Source organism: Microcaecilia unicolor, chromosome 1 (genome assembly GCF_901765095.1).
Source record: "Microcaecilia unicolor chromosome 1, aMicUni1.1, whole genome shotgun sequence".
Lineage (NCBI taxonomy): Eukaryota > Metazoa > Chordata > Amphibia > Gymnophiona > Siphonopidae > Microcaecilia > Microcaecilia unicolor.
Genome location: NC_044031.1, coordinates 304263202 through 304285225, shown reverse-complemented (window position 1 = coordinate 304285225; position 22024 = coordinate 304263202). Strand labels below are relative to the sequence as shown.

General features: G+C 45.9%; 1 protein-coding gene across 1 annotated transcript in view; it reads left to right on the top strand.

The window, feature by feature from the left end:
- The window catches only part of MEI1 (meiotic double-stranded break formation protein 1), a 669052-nt gene that overhangs the window by 265665 nt on the left and 381363 nt on the right, over nucleotides 1–22024 (top strand). Inside the window, exon 10 of the mRNA XM_030213469.1 lies at nucleotides 960–1059. Within this exon, the coding sequence (XP_030069329.1) occupies nucleotides 960–1059 (100 nt within the window). The remainder of the gene's footprint in view (nucleotides 1–959; nucleotides 1060–22024) is intronic.

Genomic DNA, 22024 nt, shown 5'->3' with positions numbered 1-22024 from the left:
CCTCATGCTCATCCTGGTGAAAGCGCACTGTACACCTTGGACTACAAGATAGCCTTGATCTTGTATCTGAAATGGACTAAATCCTATAGACAGTCCACTCTGTTTTATGTTTCTTTTTTACCCAAACAGGATAGACCAAAAAATAAAATAGGGCAGACAATCCACAAGATCCAATGTGGTAAAAGCAAAGAAACAGATCTGAAGAAAATCTTATAATTAAAATGACTTTATTCACTACAATAGATAAAAGAACCAGATGCCCAACACAGACCATGTTTTGTCCTTTGCAGGGCTGCATCAAGGGTAAAAGAACCACTAGGTGTAAAACATAGGTATCATCTATGTGTTAAAATAGTAGCTCTCTCTCCAGCAATCTCTGCAGCACAACTTGTAGCAGTAGTCAATGCATGATACAATTGTCAAAGGATTCTGAAATAATCAGAATGCTGGGTAGTGTCCGTGCCAGGGCTTCATTGGATGACATCACCCAACTGTGGTAATGTATGTCCTGCTGTTCTTGGTGAACACCTGCTAAAGGTGAGTAACTTCACTTTACTGTGCAGTAAGTGTACTTATAGGTAGCTTGGATACACTTACCTCCTTCTGTTGAGGAGGCAAATACATCTTCACTGTCTGCAACTGTGACAACATGTTTTAAGGTACCATTCACTAACTACAATGCTCAGTCTACACCCATTCCTACTGTACACCGCCTTGAGCGAATTCCATCAAAAAGGCAGTAAATAAATCCTAATAAATAAATAAATATGAATTAGTGCATGCAGTTAAGCCAGTGAGGTAATGGTTATCACAGTTACTACTCAATAATTCACAGCTGGTTGCTTAGTGTAAGTCTGTATAAGAGCAACTAAATATGATTATTCTCTGACTATATTTCTGCTTTGTAAAAGGTCAAATTGTACAACTGAGAGGTGCCTTTGAAAATAACTTTTTCCTAGGTATTGAGCCTGTAGTACGAAGCCTGAAACAAGTACTCCTGCTGAATAATGTGGAATTGCAGAAACAGGGGCTTCTGCTGTTCAGTGAGATACTGAAAAAGTAAGAATGATTGTTTCATTTTTTATGGGCTATCAGCCATAGCTGTAGCTTTCTTTTTTTGGTAGAAGCTCCAGGATAAATTCTTTGACAATGGTTAAAAAATTCTATAGCACAGTTTAAGGTTGTACAGTGATTCTGCAACAGTTATATGGCAGTTGTACATTAGTCAATATGCAATAAAATATTATTTTATGCACTATGAGCAGTTAGGGGGCAACAATCAGACTTCATGGCTAGTTTGCAGTTGCATGGGTGACTATAAATCTGTGAAACTGCAAGATTATTTTCAAAGAGTTTTGCTTTGAATATGCAGCCATGGGAATGGCACCTGTGCCTTGGTGGGTACATCTGTAGCTGCCTGGAAACAGGTGAAAATGTACCTGTGGAAAGCATATGCAGGGCTTTGAAAAGTAAGTCCTGTATGTAATTTTCATCTTCCTTAGTGTCCTCACCAAACCAGTCCGGAACCTGTAGGTTGTGTTCATCGACCGACAGATGGAGAAATGAAATAGTTCTGTGTGATTCACACCTTAAGGGCACCATGCAGCCTTAGCTACTCAGTATTTCTTCGCCTCCAGCAGATGTTTATAGCAGACTGTGCAGCTTCTTGATTGGTTATTGAGGCAGCTTCTGCCTCAGTTGGAGAACTGGGTGTCAGTTGAGCAGAAGAGTACCTCAGTTGAGGATTTTTACTCCCATTTTTAAAAATGCCATGAAGCAATTGAATTGGACCTGGAGGTAATTATGGAAGGCTTTTTTTTCACCTCAGGTCCCAAGACCTATAATATTCTGGTAGCTCCCTCTCTTCCTCAGGAAGGTAGTCTTGGACAGAAGGTTTGACTGGGTTGGAACCTTCCTTGTTGCAAACTGCTGTGTCCTGGCTGTACTTCTTCATAGAAACATGAACTTACCCTCTGCTCAGGGATGTGCAGGCAGCTACTTATTTGCCTTATAGCCATCATGCTCCAATCCTGATGACAGTCATGCAAAGTATGTTACAGTTCATTCTTGATTGATGAGTGGTGAAATGCTTCCAGAATCATCAGGAGAACCAGAATATACATCTAATATTTCAAAATGGAAACCTTTGTTTAGTAATAGTGGCCATGCATCCAGGACAGTTCTTAACAGCATTACATCTCAACAGGCTTGTCTTCATGTTTCCTTGGAGCTATTCCATTCTCTTCTCCATGGGTAACATCTCCCTAAGCGTGTTCCAAGAGTTTTTACTTGTTGCATCCTTTAATTCCTGAGAAGGATTTGGAGTGCATTCATATGGCATCATCTAGTTGGTCTGAGCCATTGCTCATTAAGACATCAAGAGGTGGCAACCCAAGTGCTACTCTCCTAATCTCTTGGCTGAAGAATCTCTCCTAGGGCAGGCTGGTTGCCTATTGAGGCCTACGCTTTTAAGTGAGAGAATTGTCTAAAGCTCACTGTAAGTTTTCCCATGAGTTTAGGGAGTATTCCTTTTCTGGCATACTGTTGCTTCTGTACCACATGGAGCATCAGTCATGGGACCAGATGTACCTAATGGGAATCAATGGTAGTGCCTATAATTTTAGTCTAGTAGCCTCGGGCTTACTCAAGACCCTTACAGAGTTCTCTATTCTTACACTGGTTGCTGCACTCCTAGAGCTACAAATCTGATCTACTCTTGGAGTTCCTGACATGATACAATTAAGGTGGTGGTCTTGGTTCTGCATTCTGTGTTGAAGTGCCAGCCTTAAAGCTCCAAGTTGGTTAATAAAAACACCAGATTCTAGTCTGTTGACTGGGATGCTCACTATCAGGATTAGGTGGCACAAGGAACAGTCTTGGTGCATAATATTCTGATCCTTCATCTGCAGAGTTTCACTATTGCTTCACACCTTCTACCTTAATTTTCATGGAAGAGCCCTGAGGGCATTTTCTTCTGAAGACTTTACTACACAGCCTGAAGTCAATAGATAAGGAGATATGAGAAGCATTTTCCTCTTCTGTCTGTACCACTCATTGCCAGAATACAAAATATTCAAGCAGAATTCCAGTTTGGCACTTACCTTCTTGATCAAAGGGAATTGCACCTGCCTCCTCTGGCCTTTTGCACGTAAATCAGTTGGTTGAAAGTGTCCATTCTGGTTCCCATGATGTCAGGGGCCAACTTTAAGATTCTGTATGTAACCAGGGGTTAACTTTAGATTTATTTATTTATTTTAAACCTATAGAGGGATTCTCCGAGGACAAGCAGGCTGCTTGTTCTCACATGTGGGTCAGCGTCCACGGCGGCCCCCAGGACGGAAAGATTTTCCAGTAAAATCTAGAACTTTTGCAACAGCCAGCAGGACGCGGGACGGACGCACTGCGCATGTGCGGCCATCTTCCCGCCCGCGTGCGTCCGTTCCCGCCTCAGTTTTTTCTTTTCCACTGTGGAGAGTGGCTGCGTGTTGGTCTCTCTCGCTTAGGTCCTCAGGAAAAACATAGGCGCCTTTCATTAGCGTTTATCGCTGTCTTTTTGTTTTAGGTCGCCTTTTTCTTGTTTTCTTTTTCCAGTTAAAAAAAATAACGACCTCTTTTTCTTAGTTTTTGCCCTGGTAAGTTTCCTTTTGGTTTCCGTTGCAGCCTTCTTTGGCCGCCCGTCTGCGGTTCTCCTTTTTTTTTGTGCCCTTTGTTGGCACGATCGAGCCGTTTAATTTCGCCGCCGTGATTTTTCCGCTGATGTCATCGAAGCCTCCCAGCGGCTTCAAGAAGTGTGCTCAGTGCCAGCGGTCTATCTTGGGCACTGACCTGCACTCCTGGTGCATCCAGTGCCTTGGGCCCGACCATCGCCCAGATGCCTGCAAGTTGTGTCTGAGCTTGAAAAAGCGGACACAGGTGTCGAGAAGAGCTCTTCGGGACTATCTTTTTGGAGCTCTGACTGATTCCTCGGCGTCGACGTCAACATCGATACCGAGGTCAGCGGCGTCGATGTCAGCACCGGGGGTGGCATCAACATCAGGAGCGCAGGTAATGGCTTTGAGCCTTTGAGTGGGTGTCCACCTGTCTCGAAGGCTCCTGCTGGGCAGGCCCACTGGGACCGACTGATGTCGGACCCGACTCCGAGGAGGCGTGTGGATTCTACGTCCTCGTCGGTACCGAGGAGTACCGGTGACGTGCTTTGAAGCAGCCAGCGTGGTTGAAAAGTGAGGTGAAGGAAGCTATTAGGGCTAAAAGAAACGCCTTCAGAAAATGGAAGAAGGAACCGTCTGAAAATAACAAGAAGCAGCATAAGGAGTGTCAAAGCAAATGCAAGGCACAGATACAGAAGGCCAAGAGGGATTACGAAAAAAAAGATAGCATTAGAGGCAAAAAAACATAGCAAAAAAATTTTTCGGTATATTAAAAGCAGGAAGCCAGCAAAAGAATCGGTTGGGCCACTGGATGACAGAGGGGTAAAAGGGGCGATCAAGGAAGATAAAGACGTAGCGGAGAGATTAAATGAATTCTTTGCTTCGGTCTTCACCGAGGAAGATTTGGGTGGAATACCGGTGTTGGAAATGGTATTTCAAGCGGACGAGTCGGAGAAACTTACTGACTTCACGGTAAACCTGGAGGACGTAATGGGGCAGTTCAGCAAACTGAAGAGTAGCAAATCTCCTGGACCGGATGGTATTCATCCTAGAGTACTGATAGAACTGAAAAATGAGCTTGCGGAGCTACTGTTAGTTATATGCAATTTATCCTTAAAATCGAGCATGGTACCGGAAGATTGGAGGGTGGCCAATGTAACGCCCATTTTTAAAAAAGGCTCCAGGGGAGATCCGGGAAATTATAGACCGGTGAGTCTGACGTTGGTGCCAGGGAAAATGGCAGAAGCTATTATCAAAAACAAAATTACAGAGCACATCTGAGGACATGGATTACTGAGACCAAGTCAGCATGGCTTTTGTGTGGGGAGATCTTGCCTGACCAATTTACTTCAATTCTTTGAAGGAGTAAACAAACATGTGGACAAAGGGGAGCTGGTTGATATCGTGTATCTGGATTTTCAAAAGGCGTTTGACAAGGTACCTCATGAAAGGCTACAGAGGAAATTGGAGGGTCATGGGATAGGAGGAAATGTCCTATTGTGGATTAAAAACAGGTTGAAGGATAGGAAACAGAGAGTGGGGTTAAATGGGCAGTATTCACAATGGAGAAGGGTAGTTAGTGGGGTTCCTCAGGGGTCTGTGCTAGGACCACTGCTTTTTAATATATTTATAAATGATTTAGAGATGGGAGTAACTAGCGAGGTAATTAAATTTGCTGATGACACAAAGTTATTCAAAGTCGTTAACTCGCGACAGGATTGTGAAAAATTACAAGAGGACGTTACGAGACTGGGAAGCTAAATGGCAGATGACGTTTAATGTGAGCAAGTGCAAGGTGATGCATGTGGGAAAAAAGAACCTGAATTATAGCTACATCATGCAAGGTTCCACGTTAGGAGTTACGAACCAAGAAAGGGATCTGGGTGTCGTCGTCGATAATACACTGAAACCTTCTGCTCAGTGTGCTGCTGCGGCTAGGAAAGCGAATAGAATGATGGGTATTATTAGGAAAGGTATGGAAAACAGGTGTGAGGATGTTATAATGCCGTTGTATCGCTCCATGGTGCGACCGCACCTTGAGTATTGTGTTCATTCTGGTCGCCGCATCTCAAGAAAGATATAGTAGAATTGGAAAAGATGCAGCAAAGGGCGACTAAAATGATAGTAGGGATGGGACGGCTTCCCTATGAAGGAAGACTAAGGAGGCTAGGGCTTTTCAGCTTGGAGAAGAGACGGCTGAGGGGAGACATGATAGAGGTATATAAAATAATGAGTGGAGTGGAACAGGTGGATGTAAAGTGTCTGTTCACACTTTCCAAAAATACTAGGATTAGGGAGCATGCGATGAAACTACAGTGTAGTAAATTTAAAACAAATCGGAGACAATTTTTCTTCACCCAACGCATAACTAAACTCTGAAATTCGTTGCCGGAGAACGTGGTGAAGGCAGTTAGCTTAGCAGAGTTTAAAAAGGGGTTAGACGGTTTCCTAAAGAAGAAGTCCATAAACCGCTACTAAATGGACTTGGGAAAAATCCACAATTCCAGGAATAACATATACAGTATAGAATGTTTGTACGTTCGGGAAGCTCACCAGGTGCCCTTGGCCTGGATTGGCCGCTGTCGTGGTCAGGATGCTGGGCTCGATGGACCCTTGGTCTTTTCCCAGTGTGGCAATACTTATGTACTTATGGCATTGGTCTCCTTCGAGACATGGTACCGGGAGCTCTGGGGCGTCAAAGGATTTGGCACCCGGAAAGCGTCGACGCCGGGAGGAGCGCTCACCCTCCATACAAGAGGTGTCTGTGTGTTGATCTTCGGACAGCCCGGTACCACCTCCCAGGCCTTCACAGATTCTGACTTTGACTCCGGTACAGACCCCACAGCCTTCCTCGACAGTGACTCTGGAGGAGAGCATTCGAGCCATTCTTCCATGCCTTCTGGAAGGGCTGCTGCATCACTCTGTTCCGGTACCAGGGTTGCTTGCGCCTTCAGTACCGTCGATGGAAGTGGTGCCTGGCTCCGTGCCTGTGGTGAGGTCCTCGACACTAGTACCGCTTGCGGCATCGGCCTCGGCTGCCACCCAAGTCAACTCCCTGTCGACGTCATTGGAGGGAGCTTCATCTACTACTACTACTTAACATTTCTAGAGCGCTACTAGGGTTACGCAGCGCTGTACAGTTTAACAAAGAAGGACAGTCCCTGCTCAAAGGAGCTTACAATCTAAAGGACACAATGTCAAGTTGGGGCAGTCTAGATTTCCTGAATAGAGGTATGGTGGTTAGGTGCTAAAGGGGACATTGAAGAGGTGGGCTTTGAGCAAGGATGGGCAGGGAGGGGGCCTGGCGAATGGGCTCAGGGAGTTTATTCCAAGCATGGGGTGAGACGAGGCAGAAAGGGCGGAGCCTGGAGTTGGCAGTGGTGGAGAAGCCTCCGGCGTGGGAGTCGACTTCTCATCATCGCCATAAGGGACATGGTTCCTCGGTGTCGAGACGGGCCCAGTTTCAGAATGTAGTTCGAGAACTCTTGTCCGATACCAAGGAGGATGCCTCCTGGGATGAAGGGGAAGACTCCAGATATTTCTCTTCTGAGGAGTCTTGTGGTCTTCCTTCTGATCCTACTCCTTCACCTGAGAGGAAGCTTTCTCCACCGGAGAGTCTTTCCTTCTCTTCCTTTGTCCGGGAAATGTTTGTGGGCATTCCCTTCCCTGTGGTAAATGAAGATGAGCCCAGTACTGAGATGCTCGAAGTCCTTGACTATCCTTCGCCACCTAAGGAGTCATCCACTGCCCCTCTGCATAATGTCTTTAAGGAGACATTGCTGAGGAATTGGATGAAACCATTATCTAACCCCACCATCCCCAAGAAAGCGGAGTCCCAGTATCGGATCCATGGAGAACCTGAGTTGATGAGGTCGCAGTTACCTCACGACTCTGCGGTTGTGGATTCCGCTCTCAAGAGAGCCAGGATTACTAGAGATTTCGCCTCGGCACCCCCGGGGCGAGAAGCTAGGACTTTGGACTCTTTTGGGAGGAAGGCCTACCAACCCTCTTTGCTCGTGTCCAAAATTCAGTCCTACCAGCTCTACATGAGCATTCACATGCGGAACAATGTTAAGCAACTGGTGGACTTGGTGGATAAGCCCCCTCCGGAACACGCCAGGCCTTTTCAGGAGGTGGTCAGGCAGCTGAAGGTGTGTCGTAAATTCCTGTCCAGGGGTGCTTATGACACTTTTGATGTTGCATCCAGGTCCGCTGCTGAAGCTATAGTGATGCGCAGACTCTCATGGCTGTGTGCCTCTGACCTGGACAATCGGACCCAGCAGCGTTTTGCGGATGTTCCTTGCCGGAGGGATAATATTTTTGGTGAGAAGGTCGAGCAGGTGGTAGAGCAGCTCCACCAGCGGGAAACCGCTCTCGACAAACTCTCCCACCAGGCGCCTTCAGCATCTACCTCAACAGGTAGACGATTTTTCCGAGAAGGTGGAATGCTCTCTGTGCTTACAATAAGCATAGGTACAATCCACCTTCTGGACAGCCTTCTCAGGCTCCGCCCCAGCGCGCTCGTTTGCGTCAACAGCATGCACCCAGGCAGGCCCCTGCAGCTCCCCAGGAAAAGCGAGGGACGGGCTTTTGACTGGCTCCAGCTGAGCATAGCCGCCATAAACGTACCTGTGCCGGACGATCTGCCAGTCGGAGGGAGGTTAAAAGTTTTTCATCAAAGGTGGCCTCTCATAAGCTCCGATCGGTGGGTTCTTCAAATAGTCCGATTAGGGTACTCCCTCAATTTGGTCTCCACTCTTCCAAATTGCCCACTGGGAGCTCAGTCCTTCAGCTTCCAGCACAGGCAGGTACTTGCAGAGGAACTCTCCGCCCTTCTCAGCACCAATGCGGTCGAGCCCGTTCCACCAGGGCAAGAAGGACTGGGATTCTATTCCAGGTACTTCCTTGTGCAAAAGAAAACAGGGGGGATGCGTCCCATCCTAGTCCTAAGGGCCCTGAACAAATATCTGGTCCGAGAAAAGTTCAGGATGCTTTCCCTGGGCACCCTTCTTCCCATGATTAAGCAAAACTATTGGTTATGCTCTCTGGACTTAAAGGATGCTTATACACACATCCCGATACTTCCAGCTCACAGGAAGTATCTTAGATTTCGTCTGGGAACACAGCATTTTCAGTATTGTGTGCTACGCTGTGGTCTCGCGTCTGCACCCAGGGTCTTTACAAAATGCATGGCAGTTGTTGCAGCGTCGCTACGCAGACTTGGAAGTGCCTGTGTTCCCTTATCTTAACGATTGGATGGTGAAGAACACCTTGGAGGCAGGAGCTCTACAGTCCATGCAGATGACTCTCAAACTCCTGTAGCTACTCGGGTTTGTTATAAATTACCCAAAGTCCCATCTCCTTCCAGTTCAACAACTAGAATTCACAGGAGCTCTGTTGGACTCTCAGACAGCTTGGGCCTACCTTCCCGAGGCGAGGGTGGACAATCTTCTGTCCCTGGTTTCCTGGGCCAGAGCGTCTCAGCAGATCACGGCTCGGCAGATGTTGAGACTTCTGGGTCACATGGCCTCCACTGTTCAAGTGACGCCCATAGCATGCCTTCACATTAGATCTGCTCAATGGACCTTAGCTTCCCAGTGGTATCAAGCCGCGGGGAATCTAGAGGATGTGGTCCAACTGTCCACCGAATTTCACAATTCCCTTCAATGGTGGACAATTCGATCCAATTTGACCTTCCAAATTCCTCAGTCTCAAAATGTGCTGACCACAGTGATTCTCTCCTGGGGTGGGGAGCGCATGTAGATGGGCTCCACACTCAGGGAGCTTGGTCCCTCCAGGAATCTGGTCTTCAGATCAATCTTCTGGAGTTGCGAGCGGTCTGGAACGCTCTAAAGGCTTTCAGAGATCGGCTGTCCAATCAAATTATTCTAATTCAAGTGGATAACCAGGTTGCCATGTACTACATCAACAAGCAGGGGGGCACCAGATCTCACCCCCTGTGTCAGGAAACCATCCAGATGTGGCTTTGGGCTCGCCGTCATGGCATGATTCTCCAGGCTACTTATCTGGCAGGCGTAAACAACAGTCTGGCCGACAGATTGAGCAGGATAATACAACCTCATGAGTGGTCACTCAACTCGGGCGTAGTTTGCAAGATCTTCCGACCGTGGGGCACCCCCTCGGTGGACCTTTTTGCCACTCAGATCAATCACAAGGTCCCTCAGTTCTGTTCCAGGCTTCATGCCCACGACAGGCTAGCGTCAGATGCCTTTCTTCTTCATTGGGGAAAGGGCCTTCTGTATGCATATCCTCCCATACCTCTGGTGGGGAAGACTTTGCTGAAACTCAAGCAAGATCGTGGAACCATGATTCTGATTGCGCCCTTTTAGCCACGTCAGATTTGGTTCCCTCTACTTCTGGAGTTGTCCTCCGAAGAACCGTGGAGATTGGACTGTTTTCCAACCCTCAGAACAAAGGGGCGCTTCTGCATCCCAACCTCCAGTCTCTGGCTCTCATGGCCTGGATGTTGAGAGCGTAGACTTCGCCTCTTTGGGTCTTTCTGAGGGTGTCTCCCGAGTCTTGCTTGCTTCTAAAAAAGATTCCATGGAGGTGTTATTCGTTTAAATGGAGGAGGTTTGCCGTCTGGTGTGACAGCAAGGCCCTAAATCCTCGCTCTTGTCCTACACAGACCCTGCTTGAATACCTTCTACACTTGTCAGAGTCTGGTCTGAAGACCAACTCCGTAAGAGTCCATCTTAGTGCAATTAGTGCTTTCCATTATTGTGTAGAGGGTAAGGCTATCTCTGGACAGCCTTTAGTTGTTCGCTTCATGAGAGGTTTGCTTTTGTCAAAGCCCCCTGTCAAACCTCCACCAGTGTCATAGGATCTCAACATCGTCCTCACCCAGCTGATGAAACCTCCTTTTGAGCCACTGGATTCCTGCCATCTGAAGTACTTGACCTGGAAGGTCATTTTCTTGGTGGCTGTTACTTCAGCTCGTAGAGTCAGTGAGCTTCAAGCCTTGGTAGCCCATGCTTCTTATACTAAATTTCATCATAACAGAGTAGTCCTCCATACGCAGCCTAAGTTCTTGCCGAAGGTGGTGTCGGAGTTCCATCTTTTTTTTTTTTTATTGATTTTGTCTTAACATTTATGTCAAAAACATAAATTGGCATCACAGAAATCATAATATTCGTAAAAATAAAACAATCAGGAAAACAGTGAATTATATTAGTCCACATTTAATTGATCCAAGAAATAGGTACTTAAATAAAAATGCACAAAGAGGTTGAGGAGGAACCCTTCTTCAACCTACAAAATACAATAAATCTTAATAAACAGAGAGGAGCAAGGACTCAGGACGGGGCAGCAGATTTAGTGTTCAATCCAAGTTACAACACGTTACTCCTTACTAACAATAAATTCTATAAGCTTTCCAGGTTCAAAAAAGATATAATTGGTGGAATCTAAAGAAATATGACATTTACATGGGAACTTAAGAGTAAAGGTCCCACCTAATTGTAGGACCCTCGCTTTCAATAATAGGAAATTTTTTTTCTTCTTCTTTGTGTCTCTCGATAGAGATCAGGAAAAACCTGAATTTCTGAACCCAGAAATGGAATGGAGATATGGCGAAAGAATAATCTAAATATATTATTACAGTCCAGTTCTAAAGCAAACGATACTAGTAATGTCGTCCTCTCTGTGATAACTTCCAGTGAATTTTCCAACAACTGTGTTAAATTTAGCTGAGGAGATTGTAAATTTCCAACTCCAGCCCCAGAGATATAAAGCACTCAAGTCAATGGGGGAAAAGCCAGAACTTCAATAAAGTATTTTTTTAACATTTCTTTGGCTGGGATTAAAGGAGACTTAGAAAAATTAAAAAACCAAAGATTATTTCTCCTCTGCTGATTTTCCATGTATTCAGTTTTCTTCCTTTGAGCATTATTTTCATTGATAATAGCTAATATAGAATTTTTATTGGAGTTTACCTCAGATTCAATGGAGTCCATCCTAGATGTTTGCTCACTCACCTTACCAGAAAGCTCTAAATGAGCCTGTGACAACTTCCCCATTTCTCCTCGTAAAGATTCTGGTACCTGAAGCAACATGCCGTTTAATCCTTGAATTGCCTCCCAAATGGAGTCCATTGTAATCACCGCTGGCCTCACAATCTCCAGAATTCCTTCGGAGGTCTCGTCCCGACTTTGCGCAGGTTGGGAGGCCCTCGGCATCAGGCCTGCTTGCGAGGGTGTTTTGATCGGTGACGAGGTAGCCACGGGGTCTCCACCATCAACCGCAGGGGCCACACTTCCGGACGCCTCTGTCAGCTGTCTCTCCGTAGCCCAAGAGATTCCTCCAGGTCTTGGGGGTGTTATCCTCAGAGGGGGGGACTTAAAGTCACTCCCTCTACACTGGGGTCCGAGATCTCCGTCAGACCCCTCGAAGCGCCGGCTTGAGTCCTCTGGACGATCAGACCTGATTCCTCCAGCGTCATCTGTCGAGCGGCAGGGGAAATTGCCTGACCCGTGGAGCAAGGTACACCAGGCTTACCCTTTCTCTTCCCCATTATTGAACAGGGAAGATTCCCGCTTGCGATTTTCGATGGTGGTTCAGGAGCTGGCGTTCATGCGACCCTCTTAGACGCCATCTTGGATCCATTTTCCGGAGTTCCATCTTAACCAGTCAGTTGTTTTGCCAACATTCTTTCCCCGTCCTCATACCCGCCCTGCTGAACATCAGTTGCATACATTGGACTGCAAGAGAGCATTGGCCTTCTATGTGGAGCGGACAAGCCCCTTCAGACAGTCCGCCCAAATGTTTGTTTCTTTTGATCCCAACAGAAGGGGAGTTGCTGTCAGGAAACGCATCATTTCCAATTGGCTAGCAGATTGCTTTTCCTTCACTTACGCCAAGGCTGGGCTGACTCTGGAGGGTCATGTCACGGCTCATAGTGTTAGAGCCATGGCAGCGTCAGTGGCGCACTTGAAGTCAGTCAGTATAGAAGAGATTTGCAAGGCTGCGACGTGGTCATCAGTGCACACATTCACATCTCATTACTGCCTTCAGCAGGATTCCCAACGCGACAGTCGGTTTGGGCAGACGGTGCTGCAGAAGCTGTTCAGGGTCTAGAATCCAACTCCACCCCCCAGGCCCATTTTTATTCTGTTCCAGGCTGCACTCTCAGTTAGTTGTTTCTTCGTAGGTCAATCTCAGTTATGTCCTCGCCGTTGCGAGGCCCAATTGACCAATGTTTGTTGTTTTGAGTGAGCCTGGGGGCTAGGGATACCCCAAATGTGAGAACAAGCAGCCTGCTTGTCCTCGGAGAAAGCAAAGATATTTACCTGTAGCAGGTATTCTCTGAGGACAGCAGGCTGATTGTTCTCATCAACCCGGAGTTTTTTAATTAATTATTTATTTGCTTTTAATATAACTGAGGCGGGAACGGACACACGCGGGTGGGAAGATGGCCGCGCATGCGTGGTGTGTCTGTCCCAAGTTCTGCTGGCTGTCGCAGACGTTCTAGATTTTACTGGCAAATCTTTCCGTTCTGGGGGCCGCCGTGGACGCCGACCCACATGTGAGAGCAATCAGCCTGCTGTCCTCGGAGAATACCTGCTACAGGTAAGTATCTTCGCTGTCTCTGGACTCGGCCACTGGGATCTGGGATGACCTCAGTGGATGCTGGGAGCTGGAATGGCCCTTGGGGGTTGCTGGGAGCTAGAGGGGCAAGAGAAATTCCAGGATAGAGAAGCAGTGAGCTGCCAATCAGAGGCTAGGAGGCAGCAAAGAGAACTGGTAGCCTAAAAAAGGCACACATTTGAGCCAATGAGGAGAGAGAAGGTGTAGCAGCACAAGGAGAGGGTTAGCTGACACTGCAGGCTGGCAGAGAGAGAAACAAGCCTGGGCAGGAGAGGCTGCAGGCTGGCAGAGAGTAAGCCAGTCCAGACAGGAGACAAAGGAACAAGCCCGGGTAGGAGTGGTGGCAGGCAGACTGAAAACAGAGAAGGGAACCTGAGGAGAAAGGAAGCTGTAGGCTGGAAAGGAGAGGCAAGCCTGAACAGAGAAGAAGTGCCAGGCTGGTGGGGGGCATAGGAGCCAACTTTTCAAAATTAATGGGGGTGCTAAGCCCAATGGAAATAACCCTTCCCTGGATAGATACAAAGAATTTTCTCAATATTGGGGGTGCTCAAGCACCCACAGCACCCACAGAGTCGGCTCCAATGGTGGGGGGCAAGCCTGAGCAGAGGAGATACCAGCTGGAGGCCAGGAAAAACAAGCCTGCACAGGAGAAGAAAAGCTGGACTGTAAGTAATTTCTGACACAGAGAGAGAGAGAGAGAGAGAAGCCCAGCAGTTGTTATACCCTAATCTATGAGAAAGAGTGAGAGCTGCAGTCAAGTTCAAGGAGGAGCAGAGCACCAAAGCAGGCCAATGAAAAACCTTTATCAATAAAAAAGTTACATTTTTCAGAAAAACACATTTGAAAAATTTCAAATTGCAAATATCTATACTCTGTAATCCATAGGAAGTTTAGACTGTGATCAAATTTCTTACCAAGTTTCATCCACAGCCATTAAGAACTTGTTCTGCAGCTGATATCTATATATATAAAAGGCACCACCAACGTTCTAATGAAGCCTCACTTCCGTTTTGCATGGTGGTGTACATATCCGGTTTCACAACCACATCCACACTAGAGGGGCAGAAGGATACAGAATCATACTCCTTCCTTCCAAGAAGATGTCTTCATGAATTCAGATGGCAGTAAAAGAAGGTCCGGATTCTTAAAAGCGGGAACACAACCAGGCAACACAATGGCGTTCTGAATGGCAAAATTCTCAATAAACTTTACAGCCGACTCTCTGTCTCAATTGGATGTGCACTTGCTTCTAATGCCTTCTGCAAATTGGCATGTGACTTAGGTGCAATTCCGTCTGATTTTAAGACTGATTTAAGTTTTCTGTACACCTTATTACTGATACCGTGAAGAAAGAAGAAAATAAATTTACAAACTGGCTTTCCCTGGAAAAAGATTTTTATACCTTTGGAATGTTTTTATTTTTAATCTTGGCTGTTTCAGACCTAATTGCAATACAGCAGTTCATGCTGTCTAACAGTCTGACGTGCGGAAAGTTGACGTGTTCAGCTTCACTATGATTCGGTTTAGCAGCATTCATACAGCATCTGACAATTGTGTCCTTTGGAAATTTCTCAGTGCATTTAAATCTACAGCAGTTTTCAGAAAGAAATTTATCAACAGTCTCAGCTCCTTTTTGGTCTAGGGCTTCTGAACTGCTTCTGTCATCAACACAGCCAATACTGAAGATTTCATGCTATATTGTTGGTTTCTCATTTCCCACCAAGCCCAAGCTGGAATGTTGTCGATCATTGCATGAACTCTGTAGTTGTTCTTGGTTGCTATCATCAAATCCACTGTCATCAATGTTGCTGTCATTTTCACATACAGTGTCTCTATTGCAGAAGTAGTTCACCAGAACATCATGAAAATCATCAGTGATATCCAAATTGACTGCATTTAGCCATTGCACAATATCTTCATATCTAAGTTCACTGATATGTATATAAAAAACAAAGATTTTAATGCATTACACAAAGACAAAACTTGGAAGTATTCTAATCCCACAGTGAGACAAAACTCATTGGTGGCTCTGGGTAATTTTATATAAGAATGCAACAATTGTGAAACAATTGGTAAGCCTATTAAATTATTTTAAATGTTCATGTGGTAAAATATTTAATTTAACCAAATTCCTGTAACATCAGAAATTTAAAATTTTGTTGCACATAGCAATTAAATTATCTTTGTTTAATCAACGCTAAAAAAATACACAATGAATGACTGCTTACCTTTTCACACAAGAGAAAAAGGTACCTAAGGTGGACATACTACGATAGGATCTCAATAACTCAAAAGTAATACTTTCAGTGATATCTCAACAGAAACACCTATAACTTAACATTAAGGCCCTGTTCACTAAGGTGCACTAGCATGTCTCTATCATTAGTGCATGCTAAAAACACTAGTGCATCTATAGTGCAGCTTAGTAAAAAGGGCCATAAATTAGATTAACTTCCTCAAGTTTTTCTTTCTGAGTATGTAGTAGTTAAGTTGTCTGAAAAAGAGAAATTAACCCAACTAGGCACAATATCACCATTAAAACAAGCAACTTCTGGTAAAAACAAAACAAAAAACGTAAAACTTAAATAAGAACTAGATGGACAAAAAGTAAGACTGATTCTTGGATCCTGCTTAAAACACAAGCCTTAGTTGCATTTTATGCTGTAATTAACCCCAGAAATCACATATCCCAGTTTAGGTACCTTTAGGGTACATGCAGTTTTTAGGCTTTAGAACATGAAAAACATCAAAATTGTGAAAAAAATTGCATTGTCCCTTTCTACTGACACTGTATAGTATGTAAAACTTTCAAAAATGAAAGTTGCCCAAATTTACTCCTTCAGTTTTTTATAGCCTTCATCTCTGTTATTTGTAACCCCACTTTTGGTACCTTTTCACTCATTGGATCACATATATACTTGATTTCATAAAGAGGCAATTACAGATTTTTCTACTGGAAGTGTTCAGCCTCATGAGCAGAGGTACAAGCAATACCTCTGTACAGCAGCTGCAATCTGATGATTTAGTCGTTTCTTGTTTGCATTCACAAAATGTTACTGGCTCCCAGTAGGAATATGACTATATACTGTGTTTGGGACTGAAATTATTTGGGCAGAGATTTTGGCGTTTCACATTTTAGGAATGCTTTCATACATCCCATAGGTTCTGGACTGATCTGGTGAGGATGCTAAGGAAGAAGAAATTAGATCTTATCTGCTAATTTTCTTTCCTTTAGGCCCACCAGACCAGTCCAAAGGCCTGCTCTAGCATATGAATGGTTATTCAACCACTCTACTTTCTCTGATGGTATACTTTTCCCTTCTAGTTATATACCATCAAGTTTCTTCTGAGATTCTGGTTTTTTTTCTGGCAGGTCACCTTTTCTAAATTGTTTGAGCACAGCATATTGTCATGGGTACATTAAGTGTCATTCCTCAAGTGAAAGAGATAACATATAATACATTGTTTTGCCAGCTGAAATATTGAGTAGCTAAGGCTGCATGGTGGCCTTAAATGGCAAATCACACAGAACTATTTTATTTCTCTGTCTCCATCCACTGGTCAGTGAATACACCCCACATGTTCTAGACTGGTCTGGTGGGACTAAAAGAAAGAAAATTTGCAGTTAAGATGTAATTTCTTCCATAACTACCTCACTCCAAGGAGGCAGTGCTGAGACCACAGAAAGGCAGTATATCGTCCCATTTCCCTTTCCCTATTTTTAAAGGAAATATAGATACTAATGTGCCTCTATCTCCAATAGCACACACATGCTCTTGTAAGGATTTACACCTGCTCTAAGGCAAGTGTAAAAGTATGCATGTATGCCCATACATTACATCTCTGTCCCAGCTCCACCTAAACTACTTCCTCAGGAAAGTCTATGCACAGATGGCAATTTCACTATGCCTACATTTTGTGTATGTAAACCTCACCTCAATTATGGATCCATACTGTCACCTGTTTTATTTAATATCTGTCTCAAGCCTCTAGCTGAGCTACTTTGGTTGACACACATGAAATTCTATATCTGTACAGATAGGGCTAGATCCAGTAAATGGCACTCAAAAAATTGATGCTCAATGCTATTCTATAATGGACACTCAAAGATGAGTGCCAATTATAGACTAATATGGAGTTCAGATTTTAGTGCCCAGATTTGGGCACCAGGACTTACACTTGCTGAAATCAGGTATAATTCCCTGCATCCAATTTGAGCACACATCCCTGGTATTCTATAACGCTGCATGCAAATTTTAAGAACACTCCTGACCTGCTCATGTACCTTCTATGGCCACACCCCCTTTTGGGTTACACGCTATGGGATTTGGGTGCACATTGTTGTAGAATAGCGCATAGCAATATGTGCGCACAAATCCAAATTGGTGCCAGTTAGCACCCAATTATTGCTACTAATTGGCTCCTTAGCCAATTTAGTTGGGCGCACATCTTGGATCGGTGCCCAAATATTGGTGCCCAATTTTGGGTCTAAAGAGAGTCTACGTGCATGGAGAACTCAGTAGATCCCACGGAGAAGGAGATAAAACAAAAGGAGTGGGAATATGGACCAGGCTTATCCAAAGGCTAGGACCAGACAAAGTTGTTGTGTCGAGTCAATTTTAAGGAAATATTAATAAATGTTGTTTATTTTATTATTATAAACGTTGTCTGGTCCTAGCCTTTGGATAAGCCTGGTCCATATTCCCACTCCTTTTGTTTTAGCCCAATTTTGGGTGCTATATATAGAATCTGGGGGTTAATGTGCAACTACTCACACCCATTGAACCAGATTCACTCACAGCTTTGAGTAAACATACTGCCCGTCTAACAGCAACTCAGGAATGGGCAAAAACTAACAAACTGTGCCTGAACCCAAGCAAAATGGAGATTCTGTGGGTTTCTAACATAAGTTGACAGGTATCTGACTTCAAAATACCATTAGGGAAGTATGAACTCCCCCTTAAATCACAGGTTAGGAATCTTGAAATACTACTAGACTCATCACTTATTTTGATTCCACAAATTCAAACAGCCTTTAAAAACTATTTCGGTCACCTGCATCAACTATGAAATCTCTTTCTATACATTCGATCTATGCTGTGATAATGTCACAATTTGACTACTGTAATGCCCTGTAAATTTGTCAAACCAAAAAGAGTTTGCACTGGCTCCACTTCAGAATGCTGTAGTGTGACTGATAGTGTGACCAAATCACACCCTTCCTGCAAAATCTGCACTGGTTACCTCTACCTTATAGGACCACATTTAAAACTCTTACCTTTCATTTTCAAGTTCCTCAGACAAAATGGGACAGAGTACCTAAAGAATAAGTTATCTCTCTATACACGTATGAGACCTCTAAGGTCCTCTTAAGGAGCATCATTATCGGTAAATTGTCAAAAGAAATTGCAAGATGTGATACCCACCAGTGAGCCTTCTCAGGAGTAGCCCCTACACTCTGGAATTTACTCCCAGAGTGGCTATGCCAAACTCAAGACTACCTCTAGTTTAGGAAGCAGGTGAAAGCCTGGTTCTTTTCTCAAGTCTTTAATACATGTGGCAGCTGACTATCTACTCCCTCTGCTCCTGGGCTAACTTACTGCACACCTTGTAATTTAGACTAATTCCTCATATCTTATTGAACTGTACATACAGTTCGCCTTCAGTTTGTCCTGTCTATATATCTCAACTACACTTGCTCCCTTATCTACTTATTAAGATGTTCCATTGTACTGTATTGTGTAATATTTGAATATTCGAATGTGTGCCTATTATGGTGTTTCATTTGTATTTTGGTGACATTGTGAGTATCATATCTTTGTTATATGAACGTTCTTCCATGCTTCCTCTTTTGGTATCATTTGTATTCTTGGCATTTATTATATTTCTGTTATATGATTGTTTTATAGCATGTTTAAATGTTTGTATTTCTGATATTGTTTCATGTTAGTTCTCTTATTAGGATTCAGTTTGCCATGTTTAAGTTTATCTCATTGATTGTATTCGTGCTATTAACAAAATTGTGAATTCCATATCATCATGCTGATCAATCCATAGACTGGTGGTTGTGTCCATCTACCAGCAGGTGGAGATAGAGAGCAATCCTTTGCCTCCCTATATGTGGTCTTGTGCTGCCGGAAACTCCTCAGTATGTTCTCTATCTCAGCAGGTGGTGGTCACACACAGCAGCAACTCTGGCTAGGTCTCCAAGCCTAATCTTTAGGTTTTGTTGAGTACCTGGGGTTGAGGGCTTTTCTTGAGCAAGTGCAAACCTGGTGGTGCCAGGTCCCTCCTTTTCGCCCCCCTCCCGCTGGCTCCATTTAAAAAAAAAAAATTTGGACGTCCTTTAAGGGCATTTATTTCAACGTTTATATCAGCCTCTGTTGGCTCCGCCATTATGCTGGGGACGAAGCGCCCGCCTAGAACCTTCCACGTGCATGAGGCCATGCGCACCTTGATTTTGGCTCAATTGGATGTCCCAGAAGCGAGCCTCAAAGTGGCTAGGGCTATGTCCCGCCTCTATCCTCTGCCTAAAGGTGAACGGGAGGCCTTTCTTTGGCCTACCGTGGATTCTTTAATCACTGCGGTGACTAAGAAAACTGCGTTGCTGGTGGAAGGTGGCACGGCCCTAAAGGACGCCCAAGACAGAAGATTTGAGTCGGCCTTAAGGTCGTCCTTCGAGGCGGCTGCTTTAAGTTTGCAGGCCTCAGTTTGCGGCTCCTATGTGGCCAGGGCGTGCCTGACGATTGTGCAGCGGGCTTCTCCTTCGGATCCTTCCTTGAGGGCTGATTGGCCGGCCCTGGAATCGGGCTTGGCTTATTTGGTACTTGCTGTATGATATCTTGAGAGCCTCGGCTAAAGGTATGGCTCAGACAGTCTCTGCACGGCGTTGGCTTTGGCTGAAGCATTGGTCTGCTGACCACGCCTCTAAGTCTCGCCTGGCTAAGTTGCCTTTTAAAGGCAAGCTGCTCTTTGGGGTCAAGCTGGACAAAATCGTGACCGATCTCGGCACGTCTAAGGGCAAGAGGTTACCAGAGGTCAGGGCTCGGGCCAGTGGTGCCCGCCCCGGTTCCTCCAAAGGACGGTTTCAGGAAGCCCGTCGGTATCGCCCGGGCAAGTCGGGCTCCTCTGCCCCCTCTTCCTTCAAGAGGAACTTCTCCCCCAAGCAGCATTCCTTTCGCAGAGACTGCCGTCCCGGAGGTGCGTCCTCCGGTCCTCCCCCAGGGTCTCGTACCCAATAACGGGGCCCTGGTCCATGGCCCAGTGCAGATTGGAGGACGCCTGTCCTCGTTTCTGGGCGAGTGGACCAGGGTAACTTCAGATGCTTGGGTGCTGGAAGTCATCAGAGACGGCTACAAGCTAGAGTTCTGCCGACCCTTAAGAGACGGGTTTGTGCACTCTCCCTGCAAGTCTCCGGTCAAAGCTGTGGCAGTGCAGCAGACTTTGGACAATCTGATCCGCCTGGGTGCGGTCGTTCCGGTGCCAGATCAGCTTGGCAAGGGACGTTACTCCATTTACTTTGTGGTACCAAAGAAAGGAGGTTCTGTACGGCCTATCCTCGACCTCAAAGGGGTCAATTGGGCCTTGAAAGTTCGGCACTTCCGAATGGAGACTCTCCGCTCTGTTATAGCGGCAGTGAAGGCAGGGGAGTTCCTGGCATCCTTGGACATCAAGGAAGCTTACTTGCATATTCCCATCTGGCCTCCTCATCAACGCTTTCTGCGTTTTGCAGTCCTGGGCCGACACTTCCAGTTCAGAGCCCTCCCGTTCGGGCTGGCTACTGCTCCGCGGACCTTCTCCAAAGTAATGGTGGTCATCGCAGCCTTCCTACGAAAGGAAGGAGTACAAGTCCATCCTTATCTGGACGACTGGTTGATCCGAGCCCCCTCTTATGCAGAGTGCGGCAGAGCTGTAGACCGGGTGATTGCTCTTTTGAGCTCCCTGGGGTGGATCATCAACTGGGAGAAAAGCCAGCTGCGCCCGACTCAGTCCCTGGAGTATCTGGGAGTTCGTTTTGACACCCAAGTAGGCAGAGTGTTCCTGCCAGACAATCGGATTGTCAAGCTTCAGGCTCAGGTGGACCAGTTCCTAGTAGCCTCTCCTCTTCGGGCTTGGGACTATGTGCAGCTGTTGGGCTCTATGACGGCCACGATGGAAGTAGTGCCCTGGGCCAGGGCTCATATGAGACCACTACAACACTCTCTGCTGCAGCGCTGGACTCCAGTGTCGGAGGATTACGCTGTGCGCCTTCCCTTGGACCCAGCTGTGCGCAAGGCGCTGAGCTGGTGGCTGAGGACAGACAAGTTGTCCGCAGGGATGCCTCTTTTGACCCCGGAGTGGGTTGTCGTCACGACGGACGCCTCTTTGATGGGCTGGGGAGCCCACTGCTTGGGAAGGATAGCGCAGGGGCTCTGGTCTCCTGCAGAGGCAAAGTGGTCTATCAACCTCCTGGAACTCAGAGCCATTCGGTTGGCGCTTTTGGAGTTTCTCCCGGTACTGGCGTTGAAGCCAGTACGGGTCCTGTCGGACGATGCCACGGCTGTGGCCTATGTCAATCGCCAGGGAGGTACCAAGAGCAGCCCTCTAGCCAAGGAGGCCATGAATCTATGTCAGTGGGCGGAAGCGAACCTGGAACAGCTGTCGGCAGCCCACATTGCCGGAGCCATGAATGTCAAGGCGGACTTTCTCAGTCGCCATACCTTGGATCCCGGAGAGTGGCAGCTATCTGCTCAGGCGTTCTTGGACATCACGAAGCGCAGGGGCCAGCCGAG